The 24,825-nt window shown below is 39.8% G+C and overlaps 1 protein-coding gene across 1 annotated transcript; it reads left to right on the top strand.

The window, feature by feature from the left end:
* The first annotated feature begins 20,477 nt into the window (after positions 1 to 20,477).
* LOC115805606 (arrestin domain-containing protein 4-like) lies at positions 20,478 to 24,746 on the top strand. The gene is made up of 9 exons (XM_030766240.1): positions 20,478 to 20,566; positions 21,000 to 21,273; positions 21,521 to 21,587; positions 21,827 to 21,974; positions 22,508 to 22,610; positions 22,814 to 23,070; positions 23,377 to 23,539; positions 24,402 to 24,556; positions 24,662 to 24,746. Exons 2-9 carry the CDS (start codon positions 21,009 to 21,011, stop codon positions 24,704 to 24,706), a joined length of 1,203 nt encoding a protein of 400 aa, XP_030622100.1. The 5' UTR covers positions 20,478 to 20,566; positions 21,000 to 21,008; the 3' UTR covers positions 24,707 to 24,746.
* The last annotated feature ends 79 nt before the right edge of the window (positions 24,747 to 24,825 follow it).

Raw genomic sequence — 24,825 nt, forward strand, 5'->3', positions numbered from 1 at the left:
ATGTCACCTTAATGCGCCATGGGCCACATTACCTCTCTAATCCTGCACATTACAGGGGCAGGGAATTCAGAATCAGAGATCCGACAGTATCAAGGAGGATTTGATCTCTAGACCTTCTGTCCCTCTGTGATACACAACAATCAAATGACACACAGTAAGTGACCAAACACTGTCCACTTGGTCACTACCAGAGGACACACTGTGTGTATGTGCGTGTGTGTGTGTGCACGCGCATATATACATGAACTTGTTTGTGTGTATGCTAATGTGGTGTGTGTGTGTGTGTGTGTGTGTGTGCACGCATGTGTGTGAGCATCTGTTTGTGTGTATGTGTGTGTGTGTATGTGTGTGTGTGTGTGTGTGTGTGTGTGTGTGTGTGCAGCATGGCTGAACATGATTGAAAGATTTGCTTTGGCTTGGGCTTAGTGGAATTTAAGCTTCTTGAGATCAGTTCTTCAAATGCTGTCAGTTTCTCTCCATATCTCTCTCTTTCTCTCTGCCCCCTATCTACAGCTTATTTTTGACTTTAATCTCAAGTACAAGAAGTGGCTTTAGTAAGAAAACAGACACCTCTCAAAAGAAAGTCTTCACCAAATCTGTCAGAGCTTTGTGTAACTCACATTTAATTTCCATCATCAGAGACTGAACCGTAATATTATGTTAAATCCTATTATGCTTAATGTTGGTTTAAACAATTTGCATCACTACTGAAGTAAATTTATTGTTTTATTTTCAATTTTAATTCTTCTCAATAATGTTTTTCTACATTGGTTTGCTAAAAAAAAACTAAGAAAAAAGAAAATGTTATGAGCCCATGTGACAAATGTTTTAACGGCACATTTTCATGTATGAATGATTTGTTACAGTTGAGGAGGTTATTTTAAATGTGATATTGTGCTGTAATTGGTGTATATTTAAAAAGGTGTAATTTACAGTCTTGTTAAGTTTATTTTTACAAGTCCATATGAGTGCAAGCTACTACATATTGCCCTGAGCAAAGGGATATGTTTCTTTCTCCTTGTGTAGATACCAAATCTCAGTCGTTTCATGTGTCTTCACTGCCCTCTATAGGCACAACAATATAGTACAAAAAATATTTTAAAACTTGATATAAATGTACAATGCTTAAAAATGCATCAAAATACTTTTAAGAGAGCAGATACAGAGCATTAAACCAAAACGATGTTTTTTTTTAATAATTCGATTTCTTATTCTCAAAGCTAATAACATGTTCATTGAGGTCGCTGAGGAGGTTGCACCAACCTTTATTGTTATGAGTTGTGATTGCAAACAACTGATTCTTAATGGCTGTTATGTATGGAAAGAGTTGAGTAAACACTACAAGCTTTCTTTTGGTTACCCGTCGGCCGATGCCCCACGCTGCCCCGGAAAGCCGGTCAGAGCCCCCAGCCACATTATCCGCCGTCAGTTCACTGACCTGGACAGCCTTAAGCTGAAGCGATTGAGCAATTAACTGACCTTCAGATCCAAAGAAGCTGGCATGCACAATTGTTTGGAGAGAAATTCCATTAAATGTGTTTGTGTGTGTGTGTGTGTGTCTGTGTGTGTGTGTGTGTGTGTGTGTGTGTGTGCGTGCGTGCGTGTGTTGGTGTGTTTAAAGACATTGTCTGGAGTCAGAATTGCCTTATCCTAACCCCATATTATTCTTATGAAAGTCTCTTTGTAATTCCACTGAAAGACAAGATAATAGCAGGATAAACAATCATGATTCTCTGACTCTAGGTCAGTCTTCACTTAACCTTGCCATCTGACCACAGTGATTGGGAAATATTATGCATTGCCGCACTTGAAATCCCATCTGAAGTGACGGTCTGCTCCGTTTCCCCTCTCCATATTTAGACATTGATTTTTCTGAGAATCGATTTCAATGGAAGTAGAGCACTTTCAGAGTTTTTCAGATTAACAGTAAAAGAAAAAAATGATTTATCCTCTCAAACCAGAAGAGGAAATAACCAAATGAGGAGTAGAAAACAAAAGACAAGCAAAGAACCAATTGAGCAAGTCGACCTGCAGTAATGGATTGGAGGGAAAGACCAGCCCTGTGTCTTGACAAAAAGTTTGGTCTAGTGGTATGAACTTTGAGAGAAGTGAGCTTGAAGAGTGACCTTGGGGGTCACTGAAATCACCACAGGCCTGCTTCCTGCTTCTCTGCTTCAACCTGTCACTCAAAACAGATTGGGGTGCCAATCATACACACAGCTGTTGTCGCTTCTGCACTGCAAAGCAACATATTGAGACACTCACACACACACGTGTGCGCATGCACACACAAACACACACACACACACACACACACACACACACACACACACGCACATGCATGCACACTCACACGCACACATACACACACATGCACAAACACATGCACATGCACACGCACACACACACACACACACACACGCACACACACACACACACATACAAACATATACACACATCTCTGCACAAGTTGCCATAGAAACTAATATCTGTCTCTGTGTTACACCATAGAGCATGAGCAACCATCACTTGTTGAGTTTGCTGATTGTTTGACTTTGGCAAACACCATTAAGCAACAATGTTGTTATCAAGTTTATCCAATTAATTTATGCTGACAGTGAATTAGATAGTGGCCAGAGAACCAATTAAGCATCACTCTGATGCTCAGAGAATGAGTGCTAATTGCAGTTGAGACAATAAAAGCAGCAGTGTTTTTCTGCACAGACTCCCTCTCATTTCCTTTTCCAAAATTTGCACTGTAGCATCCATGTCCATCTAAACATATTTCAGTAACGCTTTAATTTGAAGGTCACAATTGAAGGACATGACAAAACATTACTAAAGCGTAAATAACATGCTCTTAAGACACACAGATGGATGTTTAAATGTTGATTTAGACAGGCAGTGACTCCTGACCAGAAATACAGGATCTAACCTCAATACGAGAGCGGTACCTGTATAAGGACTCTTAATAGTCAGTGTTTTTCTATTTAACGTCTGGTAGCATAGTGGTAGGACTGTAATTAATTCAAGTTTTGTGAGTTTACACAAAAATGCATTTGAAATTGAAAACCATTTGATAGCCACATAAATTCAGTTGAGAGATCTCCAGTTACAAATTAGTAGTTCAACTAAGTTCACATATTCTGTAGTGTTAAGGTTGAGGTCCATTTTGAAATACCTTAAAGTTAACTCTGTATATATACAGAGTACAGTTTTAAATATAAAGAATACAGTTTTCTCATTGTGTAGGCTATTGCTGTTTTTAGAGAAAGTTCTCTAAGATGCTTCAAACAGAAGAGGAGTTGAAAACACTTGTAAGAGAATGGAGGGTCAAACATAGGCACGTTGCCATTGTTTTCATGACCACAGCATTGTGTTGCTCGTCCTCTTTCCTATGAACCTCTTATCAATACACTTAAATAGTTGCATAACCACATTTTCCATTCAAAACACGAAGTCTTCACTGTGTGTTTGGGGATATTTACACTCAAAGCTCAGCAGCTTTGTTTACAAGGGTGTTAGAAAACACCTTAAATATGCAGTTACATTAAGCTTTTTTTTTTCCCCACTTACGCATGACTGTTTGATGGACATGCTCTTAAAGAACCGACATTCTCAGAATCGATTAATATATAACCTCCTCTTGCTTTAACATGTGAGAGCATTGATTCATTGAAGGCATTTCTCCAAAGATATATTTCCATTGAATCATTACACGTGTGATTTGCAATTCCATGGTATTGATTAATGCGTGGCACATTTGCTGGCCTGGCCTTATAATGCATGAATTACAGCAGTATTAAGCAGACAACTGTGATGTGTGAGTGTATAGAGTGTGTACAACATTAAATACAACATTAGTTTTGCCTGTACAACATTCCATACCATCAACTCATTGCTCTAAACAGCATCCCCAAAGTTCTTAAATCCAAAGTTTCATGTCCAGTTTTATTTGCTTTGTAGGATTTTAGCATAAAGTATAGTATTTAATAAAGGAATGTTGTATTTTATTGTTCATACATAATTGTTTTACCCCATTATCTTACTTATTGCTTTTTTTTAAAAATAATTATTCAGTGACAAAGACTTGCCCATAAGATTCTCTCTCTCTCTCTCTCTCTCTCTCTCTCTCTCACACACACACACACACACACCCACACACACACACACACACACAAACACCCACACATACACTCACACATGCAGAGAGAGAGAGAGAGAGAGAGAGAGAGAGAGAGAGAGAGGGAGGGGGAGGAAAGAGAGCATGTGTGTGTGAGTGTGTGTGTGTGTGTGAGATAGAGAGAGAGAGAGAGTGAGAGAGAGAGATGCACACATGCCTGTGTCTGTCTGACAGCTGAGGTAAGTATGCCATACTGTTTGCTTTAGGATCATCATGTACTGTGCATCGTCTTGCACCGGGGATTTCACTTGTTCAGTTTCAATGCAAGACATGCCGGTGCACTTCAGGGCCAAACCATTCAATCTATGTCTCCCACGAGGCCATGGGGTTACACCAACAACAGTGTTTAGACTCTTTTACCTGGATACTGATGAAAAATACATTGTTAATAGAAATTTTGACAAGCTTAGAACTTGACTTTTACTTCACTTCAACCTCATCCAGAAGCCTCTACCATGGGTGTCCTGGTCCTTTAAGAGTAAGTAGGGGGGAACGGTACCGAGTGTGCACCAGGCCGGACAAAGCAGCTGCTGTCACTTTCGGTGACATCACAGACTGCTCGTGAACCTTTGCTGACACCATGGCCGTTGGAATAGCATCGGCACAGTGGTATAGATTAGTGTCTCTCGCCAACACCTTGAGCTCTTTCCAGAAGCACCTTTATCTAGGTTTACGTGGCACTCTGACTTCTTGCTACTCTTCTTTCCTCCACCCTAGTAGTATTTTCAACCCGTTTTTCTCGAGATGTTAACTCTCTCCCTTTACCTAAAGCCAGCACGCTCCACAGCTAATGGCATTTCTTCTGAGATCAGCTTAGAGAGGAGGTTGCTGATGTGTCATTAATAGGAATTCATTCATCTATTATACCTGCTCCATTAAGCACCATTATGCATACATCCAGATCCCCCTCTTCCTCCCCATTCAAACTGTACTGATAACGCAGATATTGATGTAATTCTTTGTCAGATGGCACTATTCAGTGTGTCCATTTTCTAAAGCTTTATCCTTGAAATACAGCCATCAGGTGCAAAAGCTGACAGTCATTATGGTCTTTAAGTTCGACACAGAGGACCCTCCACCTCCGCCGGATACTATACAGCCAGACAGAAAGTCATTTCACTGAACAAAACCTAACTGCCACAAAAATTTGACCATTTAATCGACAAGTATTTAAGTCCTTATTCGTGTCCTTCTTTTCTTGTGCTCTTACAATACTGACTTTGCTTGACTTGTGTTGTGATGATTACTTGCAAGACCTCTCTGTTAGAGATATATCGTTAAGTAGTAAAATATTTCCTTTTCTGATGACTGACCAAGAGTGACTATAAAGAGCTATGCACAAGGCAAAACACTCACACATATATCCATAGTTACACATACACACACACACACACACACATAGAGAGAGCTATGCAAGCATGATTTAAAGCTGATATCAGATGGTGAGGAAATACCCTAGGGCTAAAATCCCAAATCATTTCCTGTGCCATGCTACAAAACTCAGTGTCCCTCAGCAGGACCCTGGGCCACCCAGGCAAACGGAGCCACACTAATCTCAGCCAGCCCCTGACCTCTGGCCATGATCTCATTCGCTGGCAAATCCAGGGTGTGGTTATTAAGGACATTGATCTTAATTGGTCCTTCTGGTGTTGGGCTGATTATTTCTTGCCGGGCAGCTGGAGGGCAAATGATCCCTGAGCTACTGCGAATCTGCGTCAAGTCATTTGAGTCCACGTGTACGGCAACAACATACTCACACAAACACACAAACACACACACACACACACACACACATACACACGCACACACATATACACACTCACGCGCACACTCACACACACGCGCACACACACACACACACTCACATGCACATGCACACACACACACACACACACACACACACACACACACATACACACACACACACACATGCACACCCTCCATATGACCTGTGCCTCACACCTTTGTTGCCATCTATGGCTCAGACAGTTTGTCCCAGCTCGTTCATCCAAATGCCGACGCAGCAACAGAAAAGATTTGCGTTACTCTGTCTCTACAAAGTGTCTTTTAAAAGAAATGTACCCCACCCTGTGTGATGTATTTCCTGTGAGATTTCCTGGCATTTTGCCGTCTAATATCCTGTCCCGAATTAGATGGGCAGAGGAGATTGGGGAAGAGTGGTCAGCTGTTAGTAGGTGTGAGATTGCTTAGGCAATGTAGTTAACCCATAGTTCAATAAGTTACAGAAACTAAAATATAGCATTCTCACATTGCTCTTTATGGGTGTGAAAAAAAACATAACAAAATCAAACAACATTAAGGCAAATTGTCTTTCCCCCTATGAATACAAGATTCAGATATACTTTAAAGTAATGAGCAGACATGGTATTTGTTCTTGGACCAGAGAGTTGCAGAGCTTTATTTTAAAGCTGACCTGGCGTTTGAGATTTAATGGGAGTGCCTTGTGACAGGTTACCGTGGAGATTTAGCAGATGTCATCAGTGTTGGTGTTTTCTGTTTATGGAAAAGCCTGAGGATGGAGAGAGATTACAGTGAGGAGCTCTGCGTTAGGCCCTGTTACGTTTGACAACATCCATCCTCCAGGGCTGAAGTCAAATCCAAAAAGGTGTCTAGCGTCCCACCCCCAACTTGCCCTTCCAACAACCCTGCCCTATACCAGCTCAGCTGACCTCAGAGTTAATGCCTTGTACTGGAGATAAAATAACAGAAAACATAGTCACAGCGCTAATGCTCAATAGATACTGACCCAGTTTGTTGGATTTGTGCTGGTGATGGTGGTGGGGAGGGTTAGGTCCTGATCCCCTGCCCTAATGCCAGCAAAGAAACTGATCTAATGGTCCTAACTGCTCCGTTTAATCTGAAAACATGCTCCTGTTATTCATTTCTCATTATGGGAATGCAGTGTTGCTGATGGGATTAAAGCCTTGCTCTGCCTCGCTCCTATCATCTCTATTACACTGACCCCTACATGCAAATATACACGCAGTACCTCAGCCATCTGGCCGGACAGCCAGGCACAACCCAGCTATGTTTGTTTGTGTGTCCGTGTTGCAAAACGACATGCCCTCTGATTATGTTTGCCAATCAGTGTAAGAGCATAAAAACACTCTGCACTCCGAGGTCAGAAATGAAAAAAAAAAGGGAAAACAGAACTACAAAAAGTGACTTCTCTCCACTTACATACAAGACTTACCATAACACTTTAATCTATATATTCTTACACTCACACACACACACTCACACTATATGTATATATATATATATATATATATATATATATATATATATATATATAGTTGTTGTTTTTTTTTCAATAGATAGAGTTTTTTGGCAGTTTGTAAATATCAGCTGCATTTCATTTTGTCAACTCATTATTTGCAAAGCCAATTAATGTTAAAACATGTGAGGCAGAGTGCCTTTGGCTGGTTGAACATCCAATTTGAACAATCCAAATCTATTTTCTGGTTCATTTGGTTACCACCAGGGGGCACTTGTTTCCCCAAGCACTCAGTAGTATTTGACAAAGCGCAAAGGAACTCAATTTGGCCTCCATGCACGCCTGCCCTGTGGAGGTACTAGGGAGGAGAGGGGTCGGATCTTACATCATACCTACCAGATGAAGACGATTAAGGCTAAGAGTGTTCAACAGAGTAACAGGGACCGTTATGATCTAATCTATTCTTAAAACTACTGCATCAATATACCACATACGCTCCGCCCCTCTCTCTCCATTCTCCCTTTCCCAGATTTATATATATGTTATATGCTTTTTGTCATGCTGTCTTCTTAGTTTGTTTTTTTTTTGTTGTTGTTGTTGTTTTTTGTTTTTTGGTTTGTTTGTTTTTTTTACAGTTTTAACACATCTACCCCTTCATATTACACTGCAACTGATTGGCTCAGTATTGCATGTAATGTGAAAAATACTGTTGAAAATTCTGAATTCTGCTGCTTTTCATGTTGCCAGAACCCTGATTCAGAGCTGCTGTAGACAGATCAGAAAAGCTGTATCTTTGATCAACAGATGTCACAAGAGCCTCTGCCAGAGAACAGACTCTCCCCCTGTTAACGCCTTTTTCTCCATCAATCCATCAGAGTCATTCTGTGTATGAAAGGCGTACATTCAGACGGCTGAATAAGCAGAAAAAAATCCCTGTGAACAAGAATCTCTGAATGCATACCTAATAATGTCTGTATGACACGTGATACATCATATTACCCATTAGCAGTTGCCGAGTAAAAACAGAAAAAAAAATCTGCAGGCTGGTGACGGATCAAAAGAGCCATTTGCATTGCCTTGTGGTCTTTCCCATTCAATTTCAGCTACATCAGTCTCTGCAGACGCATAGACTTCATTATGCTGTGTTTACACCACAAACATTAAAAAAGGGGGGAGATAAAAAAAAAACAGGGTTTCCCACCTGTGGCTCATTGACGGAGGCAGACAAATTAAGGGCAAAAAGACCTTGGAAATGTAAGTCAAGACAGGTACCAATTCAGTGCCAATGAAACACGATGAATACAATCTGAATGACTGGAATTATTGCAAATATGGGACTAGGTAAGGAAATGTGATACATAAGACCAAGAGAGAGGAGGCGACTGAAACTATTGAACATGACTTATTGCCACAAATTAATCAGCACCCTAGACCCAGTGCTGTTGTTATACTAAAGTCATTCCGAAAGTGTGTATGTGTGTGTGTGCACGTGTGCACGTGTGAGCGTGTGTGTGTGTGTGTGTTTGTGTGTGTGCGCGTGCGTGTAGATGTGTGTGTGTGTGTGTGTGTGTGTGCACGTGTGTGCTGTTGAAAAGTCAAATAGGAAAGATTTAACATTGTTTAATGACTTACAATACTCGCGCCTTATATGAGTTACAGTATACATAACCAACATGTCCATGTAGACAAATTACAGTTCAAATTTTTCATCTTCACACATCCTCATTATTTCTTATTAAATTTATTGTTGCCTTCAACTGTACTAACACAATTAGATAATTATATTTGTGCAGTATTTCTCTATATGCCTTAAAAGAGAATATTATATCCCATTTCATAAAACATCGGTGGGTTCAAAAGTGCAACAGTGACAGTTTGAAAGCTTTCTCTACACATTGAGTAGCACACAGAAGATGTTTAAAGATTTACAGCACAGAAAACATATCATACAAATCATATGAACACAAACACAATGATGACTATTTGTGACATGCGCAAACCTGATGAAAAAAATGTTCCTTCATCACAGGCGCTTAGCGATTTAGTCAAACGTTTAGAAGAAATAACTTTAAAACACTGAAATTCCCAAAAATGTATAAAGCTATACATTGCCACTCTAAGGACCTATATTTAAACCTTGTACCTTTAAGTTCAAAGTGTAATCCCCCAGAAGCCAGTGCTATAAATTATTTGCTAGGGAAAAGGCATGATGCATCTTTTAACATGTGCAGTCACTTCAGAGTGCAAAGCCTACAAATGTCATGTCCTCTTAAGATCAAAAGTAATTGGTCAGACGGCACAACAACACGCAGGGGTAACGAGGCCGTTCGCCAGTGTAACAGACTCAAATGACGTGCTGTACACTATGACAGTGAGCTAATAGACACAGTGCAGCAGAAGAGGCGGGGCTCTGTCCTTTTGCCCTTTTATATAGCAGACAAACATCTTGACTCAAAATTCGAGCAGATATAGAACTTCCTTTACCATTTTCACTAGATGAACAAGATAAAACTGAGGGAGCTGAAGACTAGAATTTGTGAAATACATGTACTGATATGAGAGTATTATGTCTTTTGTTAAACTTAATATATCTAATCATTAATCATATAACAACTGAGAGTAAAGTTTGAACAGCAGGGAAGTTAAATCCTTTTACAGTGGCATTTCTTAAGACTGTTTTTTAATGAAACTCACTTTTTAGTTTTTTTGTTGGTTGGCTTTTGCATTTTTAACCAATGATAACACACTAAATGAAGGCACAGTCAAAACTAAATCAGTTAATCTGTGTTGACAGTGAGTTTCCAAATAAACAACTTGTAAGTGTCAAAAAAATCTATTTCTTACCATGGTTTCTCTTTACCAGGGAAAACCATGTTTCTCGATTCAGTTCATTATTGTTCGGGATCCATACAATATTGAGGACTCGCTGTGACCTTGGGGGGAGTGAGAAACAGAGATGATGATGGTGATGATGACGACGACAACGACGACGACGATGATGATGATGATGGTGGTGATGATGATGATGATGATGATGGTGATGAAGATGATGATGATGATGATGATGATGATGATGATGATGATGATGATGGTGATGATGATGATGATTATGGTGATGATGATGTCCTAGAAGACAAGCTAGTGTTCAAGGTCAATGCAGAGTACCAAAAAAGGAGAACAGGCAGAACTGTGAGTATAGAGAGGAGGAGAGGTAAGGAGAGGGTTCTCATCTTTCCACCTTCCCCCGCGAGGAGGTTACCACGAGAGGAGCAGGTGCTGGGCTCCCAGTCTCCCACCCCAACAGCACTTCAACCTGGCCCCAAGACATCAGCTGTCAGTTCTGATGATCTGGTTCCTCCACACACTCCACACAGCTTATGCTCAGCACCGAACAGAGCTCAGCATCCATTCAGTGTGTGTGCGCAGCCAAACAGCTCAAAGGTGGGAAAAAAAACAGCCTCAAATAGTCATGGAGAAATCTGACAAAAACATTTAGAGGGTCCAATTGATTGGAATTCCCTAAGATATAGGATGAATGGATTAACGAACATAACATGCCAAGCCTGGAAAGGCTTTCTAATAAGACAATATAATTAGACTTCTGATGAAAGTGAAGGAAATGAGCAACAGGCTAGTCCTAACTTAATGTGCATGACTGCATACAACAACAGTCCTAATCTCCACTCGACTCAAGGCACCTGCCCGCTGTGCGTTTTAGTCAACAAATTAAGAGTTCTTCATAGAATACATTTCAAGAGAATTCAGTTCACAGAAGTGTGTTATTGAACGTGACTAAGAATCTCTCTACTGAGCCATTAGGCCTAACTCAACCAAAAATCAGGAAACTAATGATATATAGATCAACCAAAAAATATAAATGTCTGGTAAATTTTACTCAGAACACAGCATATCACCATATTATAGTGTTTGCTTACCCAGGGCTAGAAATGTATTTGTACATTTGTACTAGAGACATCCAATTGTTCTAAACATCAAAATAATCTGAAGGACACTAAAGAGTTCAACAGCTCTGTGCAGAATGTAAGTGTCTATATCTGACCAAACCTATTATATTCTTGTGATACACTGATGAGCACACTTAGTACAATCCACCTCTACAATGACACACACATCAACAGAAAAGGCTAATAGATTTGTGCCATAGAGCTAAAGAGATCTAATGATTTTCCTATAGCATTGGACAAACAGAATCATTCATTCAATTCATTGTGCAGAGTTTATGTAACATGCTCTTACAACAAAAGATGGTATTTCACTCCATATCACTCAGCTCAGTATGCAGGAGACAAAAACAGCAAGACTGGGGTCAGATCATTTAGGTCAGAAACACATTAAGATTTCATGAAGCTGAGAAAAGTCAAAGTGCATGCAGTTCAAGTTGTCCAGCAAACACAACGATAACCTTGGCCACTGACACGGACACAATGCGCAGCTATGATTGAATTTCCAGTTCATAATTTAAGCTAGAGATATATTAATAAAGCAGCAGACGACAAATGGAACACAAATAATTGAAGAATTACTGTCTTTTAGAAATGTATAAAGTTTAGGGAGTGAATAAAAAAAATAACTTGACATTCAAATTCTGAGCTGGAAGTGTTGGAATTAGGGTGAGTGTTTGTGTGTTTGACTTTGGGAGGGTGTTGGGCAGCTGTCACACTCTTGTCAGAGTGAAACTGGGTTAGCGAAGTGTGCGTGACCCAGACACATGAGTTACCTCCAGGGTCAGAGGCCAGTCAGGCATATGCCAAGTCCTGGTCTGACCCATCCTACCCCCTCCATCCTCACTGCTGGTGTTTGGGATCAGGAAAGAGACTTTGGGAAGCCTCAGGGGTCAGTGGGACACATCTGAGTGAAGGACGCTTGGCTGTGACCGTAAAAATAGGAAAGCATTTCATTTCACACTCTGTACACATGTACGGTCTGAGAGATATGAGTGTGTGCCATCAAATTTTTACGCACTTTGGTATCTCTTAGATTAAAATCAGCATCCATCTAATCTTTGTTTCTTGGTTTCTAAGAGAAATTTGTGGGGACATACCAAAGTTTTTGAGTATAGGTATTTTCCTATTGTTGTCTATGGGCCACAAAATTACATTTGATATTTGTGTACAAATGGTTGTATTAAAACATTGTACAGCGCAATGTATTGTAATAAATATATCACACAGTTCTGAGAGAAGCTGTGGACACTTTTATGTGTCTCCACAAATGCTTAGAAACAAGACCGAAGCACCAGAATTTATGTATCCCCTTGAAAATAGAACTTGTTCACAGATTGCATAGCTTTTCCCTGTCTTGCCTGGTGATACTCAGTAAAAACACCCTGTAGCATTAAGAATGACGTGGTTAATTATTGTACTCCCTCTTCAATTAACTATGCAATGGAGACCATGGGAGAGCCAGTGCAGATAACAGCTATCAATCATTTGGAATTTATAGAAATTCATTTAAAATGCTAACACCTGAGCAGGCCTGAAATCAATCCTCAGGGACTAATTCCAATGTCTCTCCTTTTTATTTCTTAAAGCTAGCAATTATATCCCAATACTATATCCTAATACATAAGAACACACACATTCAAATGCGAACACGCACACACACGCGCGCGAGTGAACGCGCGCACGCACACACGCACACATACAGACGCACACACATACGTACGCGCACACACACGCACAAATGCGCGCACAGACCCATACACATACACACGTGCAAGCACACACACACACACACACACACACACACACATACACACATATTAAAGTGCATAGGCCCATACTTGGATAGAAGCCACAGTCCTCTATTCTCTAATGTGTTTGTGCTTGTGTTTGTAAATGTGTGTTTGTGTAAGTGTGTGTATTAGCATAGGGGTGTATGTAAGAAATGCTGTATTCTTGAGTGAGTGTGTCTTCCCGTGTATTTCTCTCGGGAACAGCACACTCAGAATATTCTACTTTTTTTTTCTGCTTCTTTGATAACACATTTAAGTGTAAAATAATGCCACCAAAACTACCTAAACAAGTACCAAAAAAATCAACAAATTAAATTATGAGAACACAAGCTCGTGTCTCAATGAAATTTGCCAATAATTTTTTGTTAGCAATCCTCCTCGTGAAACATCAACATGCCTAATGTCTTAAACTGCAAATGCATTTCGAGTGGAAGAAAATAACTGGCTTAAAAGGTCTGTATAGGAACAACATACACTTGTTTTGTGTACTCCACTATGGAAGAGCTGCCCTTGATCTGACCAAAAAGATTGAGGACCAGATAACTAAAAGCTCACTTGGGTTTGAACTGACATCTCGGTTAGAGAAGAACTTGTGTTTGTTTCCAGTATGTGTCCACAAAGACAGAGAATCTCTCTTTTGTCTGCTGAGCTCACAGCCTGGCTCATTCACATGCGGCCTCCAACAGGGCCTTCAATTATTAGGCTCTGATGATGAAATTTCTCCTCTCTCTCTCTGTCTCTCTCTCTCTCTCTCTCTCTCTCTCTCTCACTCTCTCTCTCTTTCTTTTTCGCTTTTTGTCGTGAATTTTGATGGAGGAAATTGAGTGAAGCAATAACAAGAGTTCCTCTGTGTTCTGTGTGGCATTTTTATGTTTCCATGGATACGGTTGGGAGACAGTTAAAAAGCAATTATGTGGGAAGAGAGGGAGGAATTCACTCCTTTGTCAGGATTTCATAACAGCTGTAATAACACAGGGGCCACAGAGCTGATGTGAAATCAAGGAACACGGCTGCTATGTACCAAAGAGAACAGATCGGCTTTTCCTCTCCTGAGACAGTGCTCTCATCTGTCAGGGAAAATTCTGGAAGTGGAAACATTCTACCAATCATTTCAATTCACTCTGATTCATACATACATACACAAACACATTCAGAGACACACACACACAGAGAGAGAGAGAGAGAGAGAGAGAGAGAGAGAATATATACAATAGAAATCTATCCACAAATCTATCTATCTGTCTATCTGTCTATCTATCTATCTATCTATCTATCTATCTATCTATCTGTAGATAAATAGACTTAACAGTGCACAATTTTTTTTCTTGTTTTTCTTTTCTTTTTTTTTTTGTTTTCAGTATAAAAGAAAACATTACACCTGGCTCTAGCTTTGGATGGTTGTCCCGCCCTAAAACAGTCTTTCCTCCATCCTAACAAAAGCTGGGCTCCAGATTTACAGTCACATTAAAATGCCATTAAAGTTTAAAACAGGAACAGAGCGTGAAAATAGATTTAACCTCCAGTCATCACCGAGCCTCCACTCACACCTGTGTGTAGCACTCTTCTTCCTGAAAGACACAGGGTTGATAACATGTTTCTCATCTCCATTGTTCTTTGTGTTTCTGTAAGCTTTTTTTTAATGCTAGGGTTGGTGGGGAGGATGTGTGTGATGTGTGTGTGAATATGTGTGTGTAAGATGCTGACAGAACAGCAGGGTTAGGGTCAAACTCTGCTGAATGGGTGCATCACATTCAATCTAGCAACCACCAGAAGGTCCTCTCAGTGAGCTTGTCTCTCTGTTTCTTCATACAAAACTAAAGCCAAGGCAGAACAGATTTTCACCAACATAGAGAAATCGCAACTTATTTATCAGCAAATGAAACTTGGTGATTATATTTGAAAAAGGCATTAAATGAGAAATGGATCTTTCCATTGTTTTATTTCTTTCCTTTCCTTTCCAGATAACTTCAAACATTCACATAGGAGCAATACGTAGATATACACATGACAAAGTTACACACAGAAATAAATGAGGTGAGTTCATCTGACAGATATTACTGTATTAGAACATTATTTCCACTGTACTGTTTCTTTCATTTTTGTAGAACAACTCTCCTGTAACATTTCAAAGCTGTTAGTTTTGCTCAGCATCCTGAGGTGTCCCTGGAGGACCAGAGCAGAGAGAGAGAAAGAGAGAGAGACCCTGTCTAATGTCAAGTCAATGAGACTGAACACATTAAAACAGATGAAGGAGCACCCACCCAGGTGAATAGTCACCCAGGCCTCCGTCAATACAGCCGCCTACATCAACACCTCTGTCTCCTGCAAACGTGACCGAGACACATCGCTCTCACTCTGCCACGGTTCACAAAAGATCACCATTGTTTATCCTCCTCTCTAGCCCTGCTGATTGACACTGAACTCAAAATAGCATTGCTGTGTTGAAGTAACACGCACTCGCACACATACCAGACAGTAGCCTCTGTGAGAAAACCTGAAAGGTTTCTTAAATGATGGGTTAACATTCACAATGTAAGAGACTCGGGGGAGAAGAACCGGTGTGTGCTCTCTCTACCTACACTCAAATCATCTATGTCTAAGGGAACGTACTCGGAACATGAAAAGCTTAAGTTCAGCGTAACACCAAAGATGGAGAGATCGCAAGGTCCAGGAGGGGGACAGTGAAAGACAGTCCATCTCTGATGTTTCGCTCTTAATGCACTTCTTTGTGATATTCAACAAGTACACCTTGGTTTTTTTTTTTTTCTTTTCTTTTCTTTTCCTTTTTTTTCAGTATATGCCTGCCTGTATTTTTCAAAGAATAACTTGCAAGCCTGAATAATACGGCACGGAGGAAGGACACATCTTTGCAGCTCCAAATGAGTTTCACTGTTAACACCGTAATTTGCTCTAAGACAGATGAGGCATCTTTAAAAGAATGAACATGAAAGTGAACTGAAAGCAGATACTAGCCCATTTAAATATATCCCCCAAACCCCCGCCCCTCTTTTCTTTTTTTACTAAGAAAGTTGCAAAGGGGGTGGGGTGGGGTAGGGGGGGGTTATAAGAATTCCTTCCTAATTAATTCCAATGCCCCATGTAACCCTCAGACGATTCGTAATCCAAAAGGGAACATCTTTATTGATCTTGGGAACGCTTGAGTAGACTCCCATTGCTTATCTCAGCATAAAAAGCATCTCTTGTGACGAGCCACGATTTAATTAGATGACAATCACTGTTAACAATGCATTGCCGACATCACAAAATTTGCACATTGGCTGTGGCAGTGATAAATTTCAGCGGTCCGACAGGGACAATTCTCATCCTCAAGTTAACTCTTTCTTTGTGAACCAGCACTTTCAAAGCGCTGCCACAGATGTTTCTAATCGCAGAAAGGAAAACACAATCAGGCAAGCTTCACTAAAACTCCATTTAAAATGGATGGACGCAGCTAGAGCCAACAGAGCTTGGATTAGAAACAGAGCTATTGATTAGAACTACACACAGGATAATAATAAGAAAATTATTTTGACAGGAATGGTTGAGTTTCTCCTGCTTTAATGATCCGTGCACACACAGACGAATGGCAGAAAAATCCATGAGCGTTTACTGCCCTCATGCTCTGCTATTCAGAGAAAGGGCCACAAGAGGGCAGTACAGAGGATCTGTCACAACAAACAAAACAGGTTACTTTCAAGTGTGTTATTAATCTAATTACATATCATAATGATAAAACAAACCCCTGAGGAAATGTCCAAAAAATTGTGCACTGGAACCATGACAAAAAATACGGTCTCACCGAGGAGCTGTTCTGTACAAGCACAGAGAGACATTACACACGAAAACTATAACAGCAATAAATGATGTGAGCTATATTAGTTTGAAAATGTTGTTGTAAATAAAAAACAACCATGGTTTGAATCACACATTAATAATAATAACAAAAAAAAAAACTCAAAACTATTTGTTATCCAGATGAATATTATGTGTCAAACACAGGTCAAAAATAACAAGATGTATTCCACCTGTGCCAGAGATGTGAAAACAGAAGCTGCTTGTACAGCTGCAGTAGAGAAAAAAAAAATCATTTCCGTCTTTTTTAACTAACAGCTAGCCTGCATGTAGTGAATATTTCAACCCCCTAGCCAGCGTTAAATAAGGCAGGCCAAGGACACAAAATCATCCAAGCCCCTTACAGTATTTTTTGGAAAACAGGGCAAGGGTGGAGGCCAAGGGCTAATGGCAATGAGGGATTTGTCAGTCATCCCAACATTTAATAATCCCCGGCTCTCCATTTTCTGCTGTTTGTTTATATTAACCTCTGGTTGAACCCACTTTAGAGGCAGCCTCTCTGCCAGAAAGTTCAGTGAACATTCAGCATGGAAGCGAAGAGCATGTCATCTCGAATCTATTAGCCCACAGGGGAGTTTGCAGTGGTCCATGCGCTACACACACACACAGACACACACACACACAACCACTCACTCTAGGTAAGCCGCACACACTCGCATTTTCCGTACTGATGGCGTCTGTAACTGAGATTATTGCATAGAGTGACCTGATTCTGACCTGGCTTTTTTCATTCATGCCGAATAATCTCATCAAACCATGCACTACATCTCACTATTTTAACATTGCTTTCTATCCTACAATAAATGGGTTTCATATAGCTTCACTATACCTTTCAACTAAGCATTTAAGCTGTATTCTTCTCCTGCTGTGAACTGCCCGCTGAAAAATACAAACCAAAGGCTAAACTTACAAATGAGGACATATAGGTTGAAAAAAAAAAAAGATTAACTGGAATCTCTTCAAACAAAGGCATGTATTTAAAATAAAGCTTAGGCCTAATTGATGCTGATTTTTTGGTTTCATAATCATGGGCATAATATATAAATATAAAAGAAAAGAAAAAGAAAAGAAATCTTTGCAAGAACTTTTGTGCATTTAAATCCAGTATATTCACTCCACTGTATGAATGATTTAATATCACAGTAATGTAGTAAAAAAAAAAAAAATAGGGCAACAAAAGTTCTGTGTTCTCGCACCGCACTGTAATTTGGGTTACTGCATTTTTACATGATGTCATGTCAAAAGCTCAGTATACACCATGGTATTTGCATAATCACCATTGGGTGGCGATATAGAGCAGTTACAGTTCAGACTGCTTTTAGAGCTAATTTGGCATATAACAACAGACCACTAAAAAAAATCTGATGTCAATCCAATACTCTTCTAAACACAACACCCCCACTGTGCCAAAATAAACAACTAAATTAATCCATATCCCGCACCTTTTTCCTCTCTCCTGTAAAGATAGATTCCATGTGCTGAGGGTGCTGCTGTTGTAACTCCACCCTAACCCCCCAAAATAGCATTTTACTCTGGTATCATCTCCCCACCCCGACTGCCTACTCCCCACACTCACATCCCTGCCCCTCCCTCCATCTGTATTCCCTTAACTCCCCAGTGACCCCTAAATATCGCTTTTCTATTTCTGCATATTTATTCCTCTTCCCCTTCTGTTCCTCATAGAGCATCTGAGCTGCAGGAGTGTAAACCAAAACTTCAGATACTCTGCAGGCAGAGATCTCAAAAGAGAGGTGTGTGTCCCTCTAATTTCAAAAGAGCCACCTTTCCCTTAAATTTGAAGTGCTTGCAGTCGCTTCTATTTTTTGTTTGTTTGTTTGTGTTCTATGACTAAAAACAAACAAACAAATAAGCAAACCAATTATTGGGTGATGATGATGGCAACAATGATTATTATTGTTGTTGTTGTTGATGTAAGAGAAGCATAATAGTTGTCTTTCTGTCACTACAGGCCTAAAGCCAGCACTATAACTGAAAAGAATTCACATATCAAATCAAATGAGTCATCGAGAGTTGGGTCTGGAATGTTAGATTCAATACGTTAAGGCATGACAACCCTGGAAATGTCTGCACTTGATAAAGAACACATGGATATAACCTTATTTAACATTTATGACACCATACAACTGCAACACAAAATCCTGAAGTCTCCTCAGCATCACATAACATATTAACCTAAATATAAGCAAGCATTCGTAATGAGCTTGAAATGTAGATCACAGGGGTGCTTGTGACAGTGACATTGCGATATGCCTCAGTGCATTCACACAGTAAGCTTTAAACTGTTTGAGATTCACTTTTTGGGAACAAAGTGCAAAAGCTGAAACTGCTTAGGTAAATTGTCACAATCCATGACTCTGAAAGTGCGGTGTGCCTGCATATCACTGTGCAGAGCAACAGACAAGAAAGATCTTTCAGATATGAGCTAAAAGGGGACAGTTCTACTAAGAATGAAAGAGGAGAGAGATGTTGCAAGAATGAGAAAAGAATACGATCACTACTAGAAAGGGCGTTTTTAATGTACAGTACTCACATGCAATTTGTCTTCAGAGAGAGTTTCAAATTGCTGTTTTAAGCAAGAGTGTCAGACCTGAGGAGTACAGAATTGAAAAGATTTCATTCTGTAAACCTGTGAGAGACATTAAGTAAAGACATGAATAGAAACCCGTCGCTTCATTTGAGGATTTACGGCGGTGATGATTTTCAAGGTTGACTTACAAAGATGGACAATAGTAACCTTTTTTTTTTTTTACTTCATTTCAGAGTAGCCTTTCCCTGCAATGTCATCTATTCGTTAAAACGTTGAGTACCATCCATTTTAGCACTCAACCTATTGTCGACAGATTTTCTTCCCGTTTCCATGACATTAAAGGGACATTATATTACAGGGGTATGGCCACGTGGTGTTATTCAACATATGATTGGCTAACAGTCCAGCACTAACCAACCACAAAACTGTTCACGCGTGCTTCCTCGTCTCTCGTTGGAGCAAAACAGCAGATCATGCAAGTCGTGAAATATCGCACTCTCTGTACATGCACTTGTTCCGTCATTTAGAGAGAAGATTTGTGTCCAATCAAAATATCGGAAAGTACTCACAGACAATGAAGTCCCTCCCCAATCTTGAAATGTCAGGTAAATCGACCAATAATCTTGTAAAATGTGTTTTTAAGGGGTGTGGCCACAAGATTACGTTCTAGTCAGTTCTTGCGCAAGATTTTGAATCTCAACAGGTTGGAATTACTCATTGACTCAGAAGTCAAGCTATATTATATCACTGGGATCTCATCGTCTTTGAACTAAACCTGCAGTGACTACGAACAAATTAGTTGAATTTGTCAGGTCTCCTCTCCAAAACTACTGTCAATGACATTAGTAACGCTGTTGTAAGGTATTGTTATCATCAAAAACGATTGAAATTGTTTCAGCATGTTTTTATCCGGAACTGTAACTGACAAACGTTGTTAAGGATTCCAAGTTCGCATTAAACCTTTCTGAAGCTCTTGGATAAACATAATTGGTAAGATCTGATTCTCATAACAGTCCTGTTTGCTTTTCTCATAACACTTACTTAACAGCCGATTCCCACAGCTCACTTGTTGTGCCTCAAGTCACTACGTACCTTACTAGACCTTGCGCACAAGGATGGCATGTTCAAAGAAAAAAGTTTCAAAACTAGGATCAAACAGAACAAGAGTCGGACATGTGATTCATTGTAGATTTGGCTCCATTAACGCAAAGTAGCATGCCAACAAATTGGTAAAAACAATGCAAATGGACGACTCTTTAAGAAGTTGTTCTCTAAAAAGAATTCTCTTAATCCCAAACACCTTTGCATACCTCTGTGCGATATATCTATGACTTCTGACAGTTAGTACAAAAACAGACCGAAATGCCACTTCATAATGCCAGGTATACCGGCTTTTAATAATTTGTATGCAATTGTTTTTTAGGACCCAAAGATGACTGGTACAGTGAAGACCCTGGGCATACTGTTTGACAATGAGCAGAGAAATGGGTATAGCTCAGGTGATGTTGTGTCTGGACATGTTTTGCTCGAGCTTTCTAAAGAGATCAATATCAAAAGTATCAAAATGTCAGCTGAAGGATATGCCAGGACACGTTGGCTTGATGGACCAGTACCTTGTTCAGCTGTCACGATGGCAGGAACCTGTACAGAGGAAAGACAATGCTTGTCTCTGTCCCAGATGCTCATGCAATCGACAGGTAATGTCTTTCCGTCTCCATAACCAAGAGCTGCTGTGTTGCAGATTTTTAATTATGCATTTCATTCACACATGAGATCTCAGTCTCCAGACGAAACTTACCAGTGAAGACCTTGGCCGTCAGAGGACATGCTTTCTGAGATGTTTTGTGTGGGAATGTTGTATTGCTTTAGTCACAGAATAAGGGTATAAGTTGAGGTGCCTGTATCCGTCAGTGTTACTGAATATTTTTTTCAATGTTATTTCAGATGGTGAACACATTAGTCTTAATGCTGGACGACATGAGATCCCTTTTGATTTTCAGCTCCCTCAGAGGTGAGTGCTAATAGAACGGGATCATATTTATTTGCAGAACATTGTTGGACTAAATGCACTGTGACATCACATTACATTTTTCAGCCCAACTGTCCATTAGTTATCTATCACGGTCAGTACTCTTACACAATAAGTTGGATACACACTGATGTTTTGTTAAAACATTTGAGAAATACTGTTAACTGCAGTACCAGGTTCCCCAGTGGATCTGACCTTGCTTGTTTTTTAATGTCTTACAGTCCTCTGGTTTCTTCATTCTCTGGGAAGTACGGCAATGTATTCTATACAGTAAGGGCCATATTACGAAGTCCATCCCATCCAGATGTACACGTTAGTCGAGAACTTCCTGTTGTTAACCAAATCGACATCAATTCACCAGTTTATCGGGTAAGTTTTCAAATATCTGTATACCACTTTTCGTGCCAAACTTTAAAGGCAGCTTCAAGACCAAAACAAAATTAGGTGGAAAAAGGCTGATTTTGACCCAGTCGACAGAATGTCAGCCCTAAAAAATAATGTTGCAGTTAATCAGCAGTTTTTGTCTCAGCTTCATATAAATGTGCTTGATGTTCTCCTGGCACATAGGATTTGTTGTCACAACTTTTACCAAAAATCCTTTTATCTCAACAGCACAATCACAGTTACAGGGACTGAATATGTTATATTACAGCTCTCTATGATTACTTAAGTTTATTTAGACTAGTTTATCAGAGATAAGAAATCTTAGATATTCTTGAGTGCTCTTCTCAAGGCCAAAACTATGTAAGCCAGCATGAGTATATTTTTATACCAATAGAAAACACAGCATTTCTTGAAGTAAAGAGCTAGAGAATGCAATGATTCACACAAAAGAAAAGAGAGAGAGGATGCATTCTCCCAAAAATATGCCTTCTAACGCAGTCTGGACCTATTGATTTCAGTGTCCCATCTCAAAAAGCGACCAGAAGTTGATTGGCTGGTGGATGTTCACCTCAGGTCCCATATCCCTTAATGTCAGAATTGAACGCAAAGGTTATTGCAACGGTAAGAGAAGCTTAGAATTTCTCAGCTTTAATGTCATTTTGTTATTTTAAAAAGAAAAGTTCATTCAGGATGAGGAAAATATGCAATCGTTCACTCATTTGTGTTTTCAGACACTTATTAAAGACAAAGCTTATTAAAATTCAGTAATTGTAATTGCTCTCAGGTTCCTGAGCACAGTTTTTCCCTCCCTTTTGTCCGTTTAGGAGAGTCTATCCCGATTTTTGCAGAGATTAAGAACTGCTCTTCTCGTCTCATTATGCCAAAGGCTGTGATGTACCAAATTCAAACATACATGGTCAAGGAAGACACAAAAAGACATAAAGTAGAGGTTGCCCATGTGAAGGGAAACCATATCCCCCCAGGCTGCTTTGACACATGGAATGGAAAAGCCCTGAAGATTCCTCCCGTCTCTCCCTCCATCCTAAACTCTCCTGTCTTGAGAGTGGAATATTCCCTAGTTGTGAGTGGTGTTTCTGTTCCGTCTTATTTCATAACATCTCATTAAATGTGGTTATCATACATTTTTCAAGGAGGCTGTTTGGCAATCAATGCGTCAGCTAGATTCACCAGATTTTTTTTTTTCTTTCTTGGTAAACGATTGTGTAACGCTGTCTCTAGTAATCTCATTTTCTCTTATGTTACTTCAGAATAATGTTAGTTCAAGATATAACAATATATAGTGAAGTTGTATAGAGCAGTCTCCGACAAAGGGAAAAGGGAAAATTACAAGTCTGTAAATAATACCTTTATTACTCCCCCCCCCAAGGTAATGGTTCAGATACCAGGTGCCAAAAAACTGGAGGTGGAGCTGCCTTTGGTCATTGGCACTGTACCCTTCAATGGTTCTGCCAGTCACACTTTCAGTGTGAACAGCCAGTTCAGTATGGACCTTAGCTGGCTTAGCCTAGCTCTCCCTGATGTGCCTGAGGGTAAGTCCGTTGGGACAATTAATACGGATCTGTCATAAAGTTCTGTTGAAATTGTCTAACAAAAACATTGCATAAACAAGTCAGGACAAGTGATTTCATCCAATGTCAGATTTACCTCGGAAATTGAGAAACTGTCTCTTGGCTGTTTTTTTTGTTTCTCAACAATGTACAGTAAGCTGCAACATAAAAAAAGAAAGAAAGAAAGTTAAAATGCCTGCCAAGTGGAAAATTTCAGGGCCTCAAATGACTACATCACTCCTCTAAACTGGCATAGTGCCGTAAATGGCGTAAATAAAACACATCGTCTCCCTCTCGACGTGACGTGTTGTTGTTGACAGTGTTTTTGAAAGTTAATGATGTGAAGTCCGTGTGATTCATACGACTGTATAATTAAATTTTGCCTCAAGGTCATTAGCTTGATAACAGAAAAGTCATGTGTTGCCATGATATAAAGTCTTTGATGGTATGCTGATGCGCTAATGAACTCTTATTGTTGTTTATGGTAAAAAAGTGCAGTTTTCATTTGCATGTTATTCATCCAGACTAGGCTGTTAATGCTGTAAGTGCATTTTCTTTCAAAAGGGAAAAGTGTATCGTCCACCATTAGTTGAAATAATGTCAGCAATGTGAAATCACTTTTTTTTCTTTGTCTGAGTCACTTAAAACATTTGGATGAGGAACGGTTTTGACATTACTTTGAATTAAGTAGTGAATCTTCACTGCAGTTTCCAAGATTCTTCTACGGGAATGATCAAGTTGGCCAAAGACATGACCAAAATATCTAGACAAGTCCACTTCTTTCACTGTGCTAAAAGGAGAATCTAAACTAAGATCCTGTTTACTTCTTTCTTTGACCTCTCAGCCCCCCCTAACTATGCTGATGTCGTGTCAGAAGAGGAATTTGAGCAACATCAGACCTCCTCCTGCCAGTACGATGAGCTGGAGAGACAGCTGGGAGGACCGGCCTTCGCATACATGCAGGAGTTCAGATTCCAGCCGCCCCCAGTTTACTCAGAGGTCAGTTGTCCAATCATTTTTGCTACAAGAAAAGGTAGTTCATCTAGTTTGTGGATTTTTTTTTTCCTGTTTGTATGCTCATGATCTTGTTTCCTGTGCAAACAGGTAGATCCTTACTGTGAGAATGGCCGGCCTGTTTTCTCAATTTGAATGATGGATCCCTCGCAAAGGATCAGTGAAGCTTCCATCCAAAACGGATGAAGTCGAAAACGTAAAAGAAGAGCATGCCTTTCGTTGCACACTAGTGACTGTTTTCTCTGTATTTGATA

Source organism: Chanos chanos, chromosome 2 (assembly GCF_902362185.1).
Source record: "Chanos chanos chromosome 2, fChaCha1.1, whole genome shotgun sequence".
Classification (NCBI taxonomy): Eukaryota; Metazoa; Chordata; class Actinopteri; order Gonorynchiformes; family Chanidae; genus Chanos; species Chanos chanos.

What these genes read in the sequence shown, in the direction of transcription:
- LOC115805606 (XM_030766240.1), top strand. Translation starts at nt 21,009, where the DNA reads ATGACTGGTACAGTGAAGACCCTGGGCATACTGTTTGACAATGAGCAG. An exon ending in GATGCTCATGCAATCGACAG is followed by an intron (nt 21,274 to 21,520) that starts GTAATGTCTTTC and finishes ATGTTATTTCAG; the next exon opens with ATGGTGAACACATTAGTCTT. An exon ending in ACGCAAAGGTTATTGCAACG is followed by an intron (nt 22,611 to 22,813) that starts GTAAGAGAAGCT and finishes TTGTCCGTTTAG; the next exon opens with GAGAGTCTATCCCGATTTTT.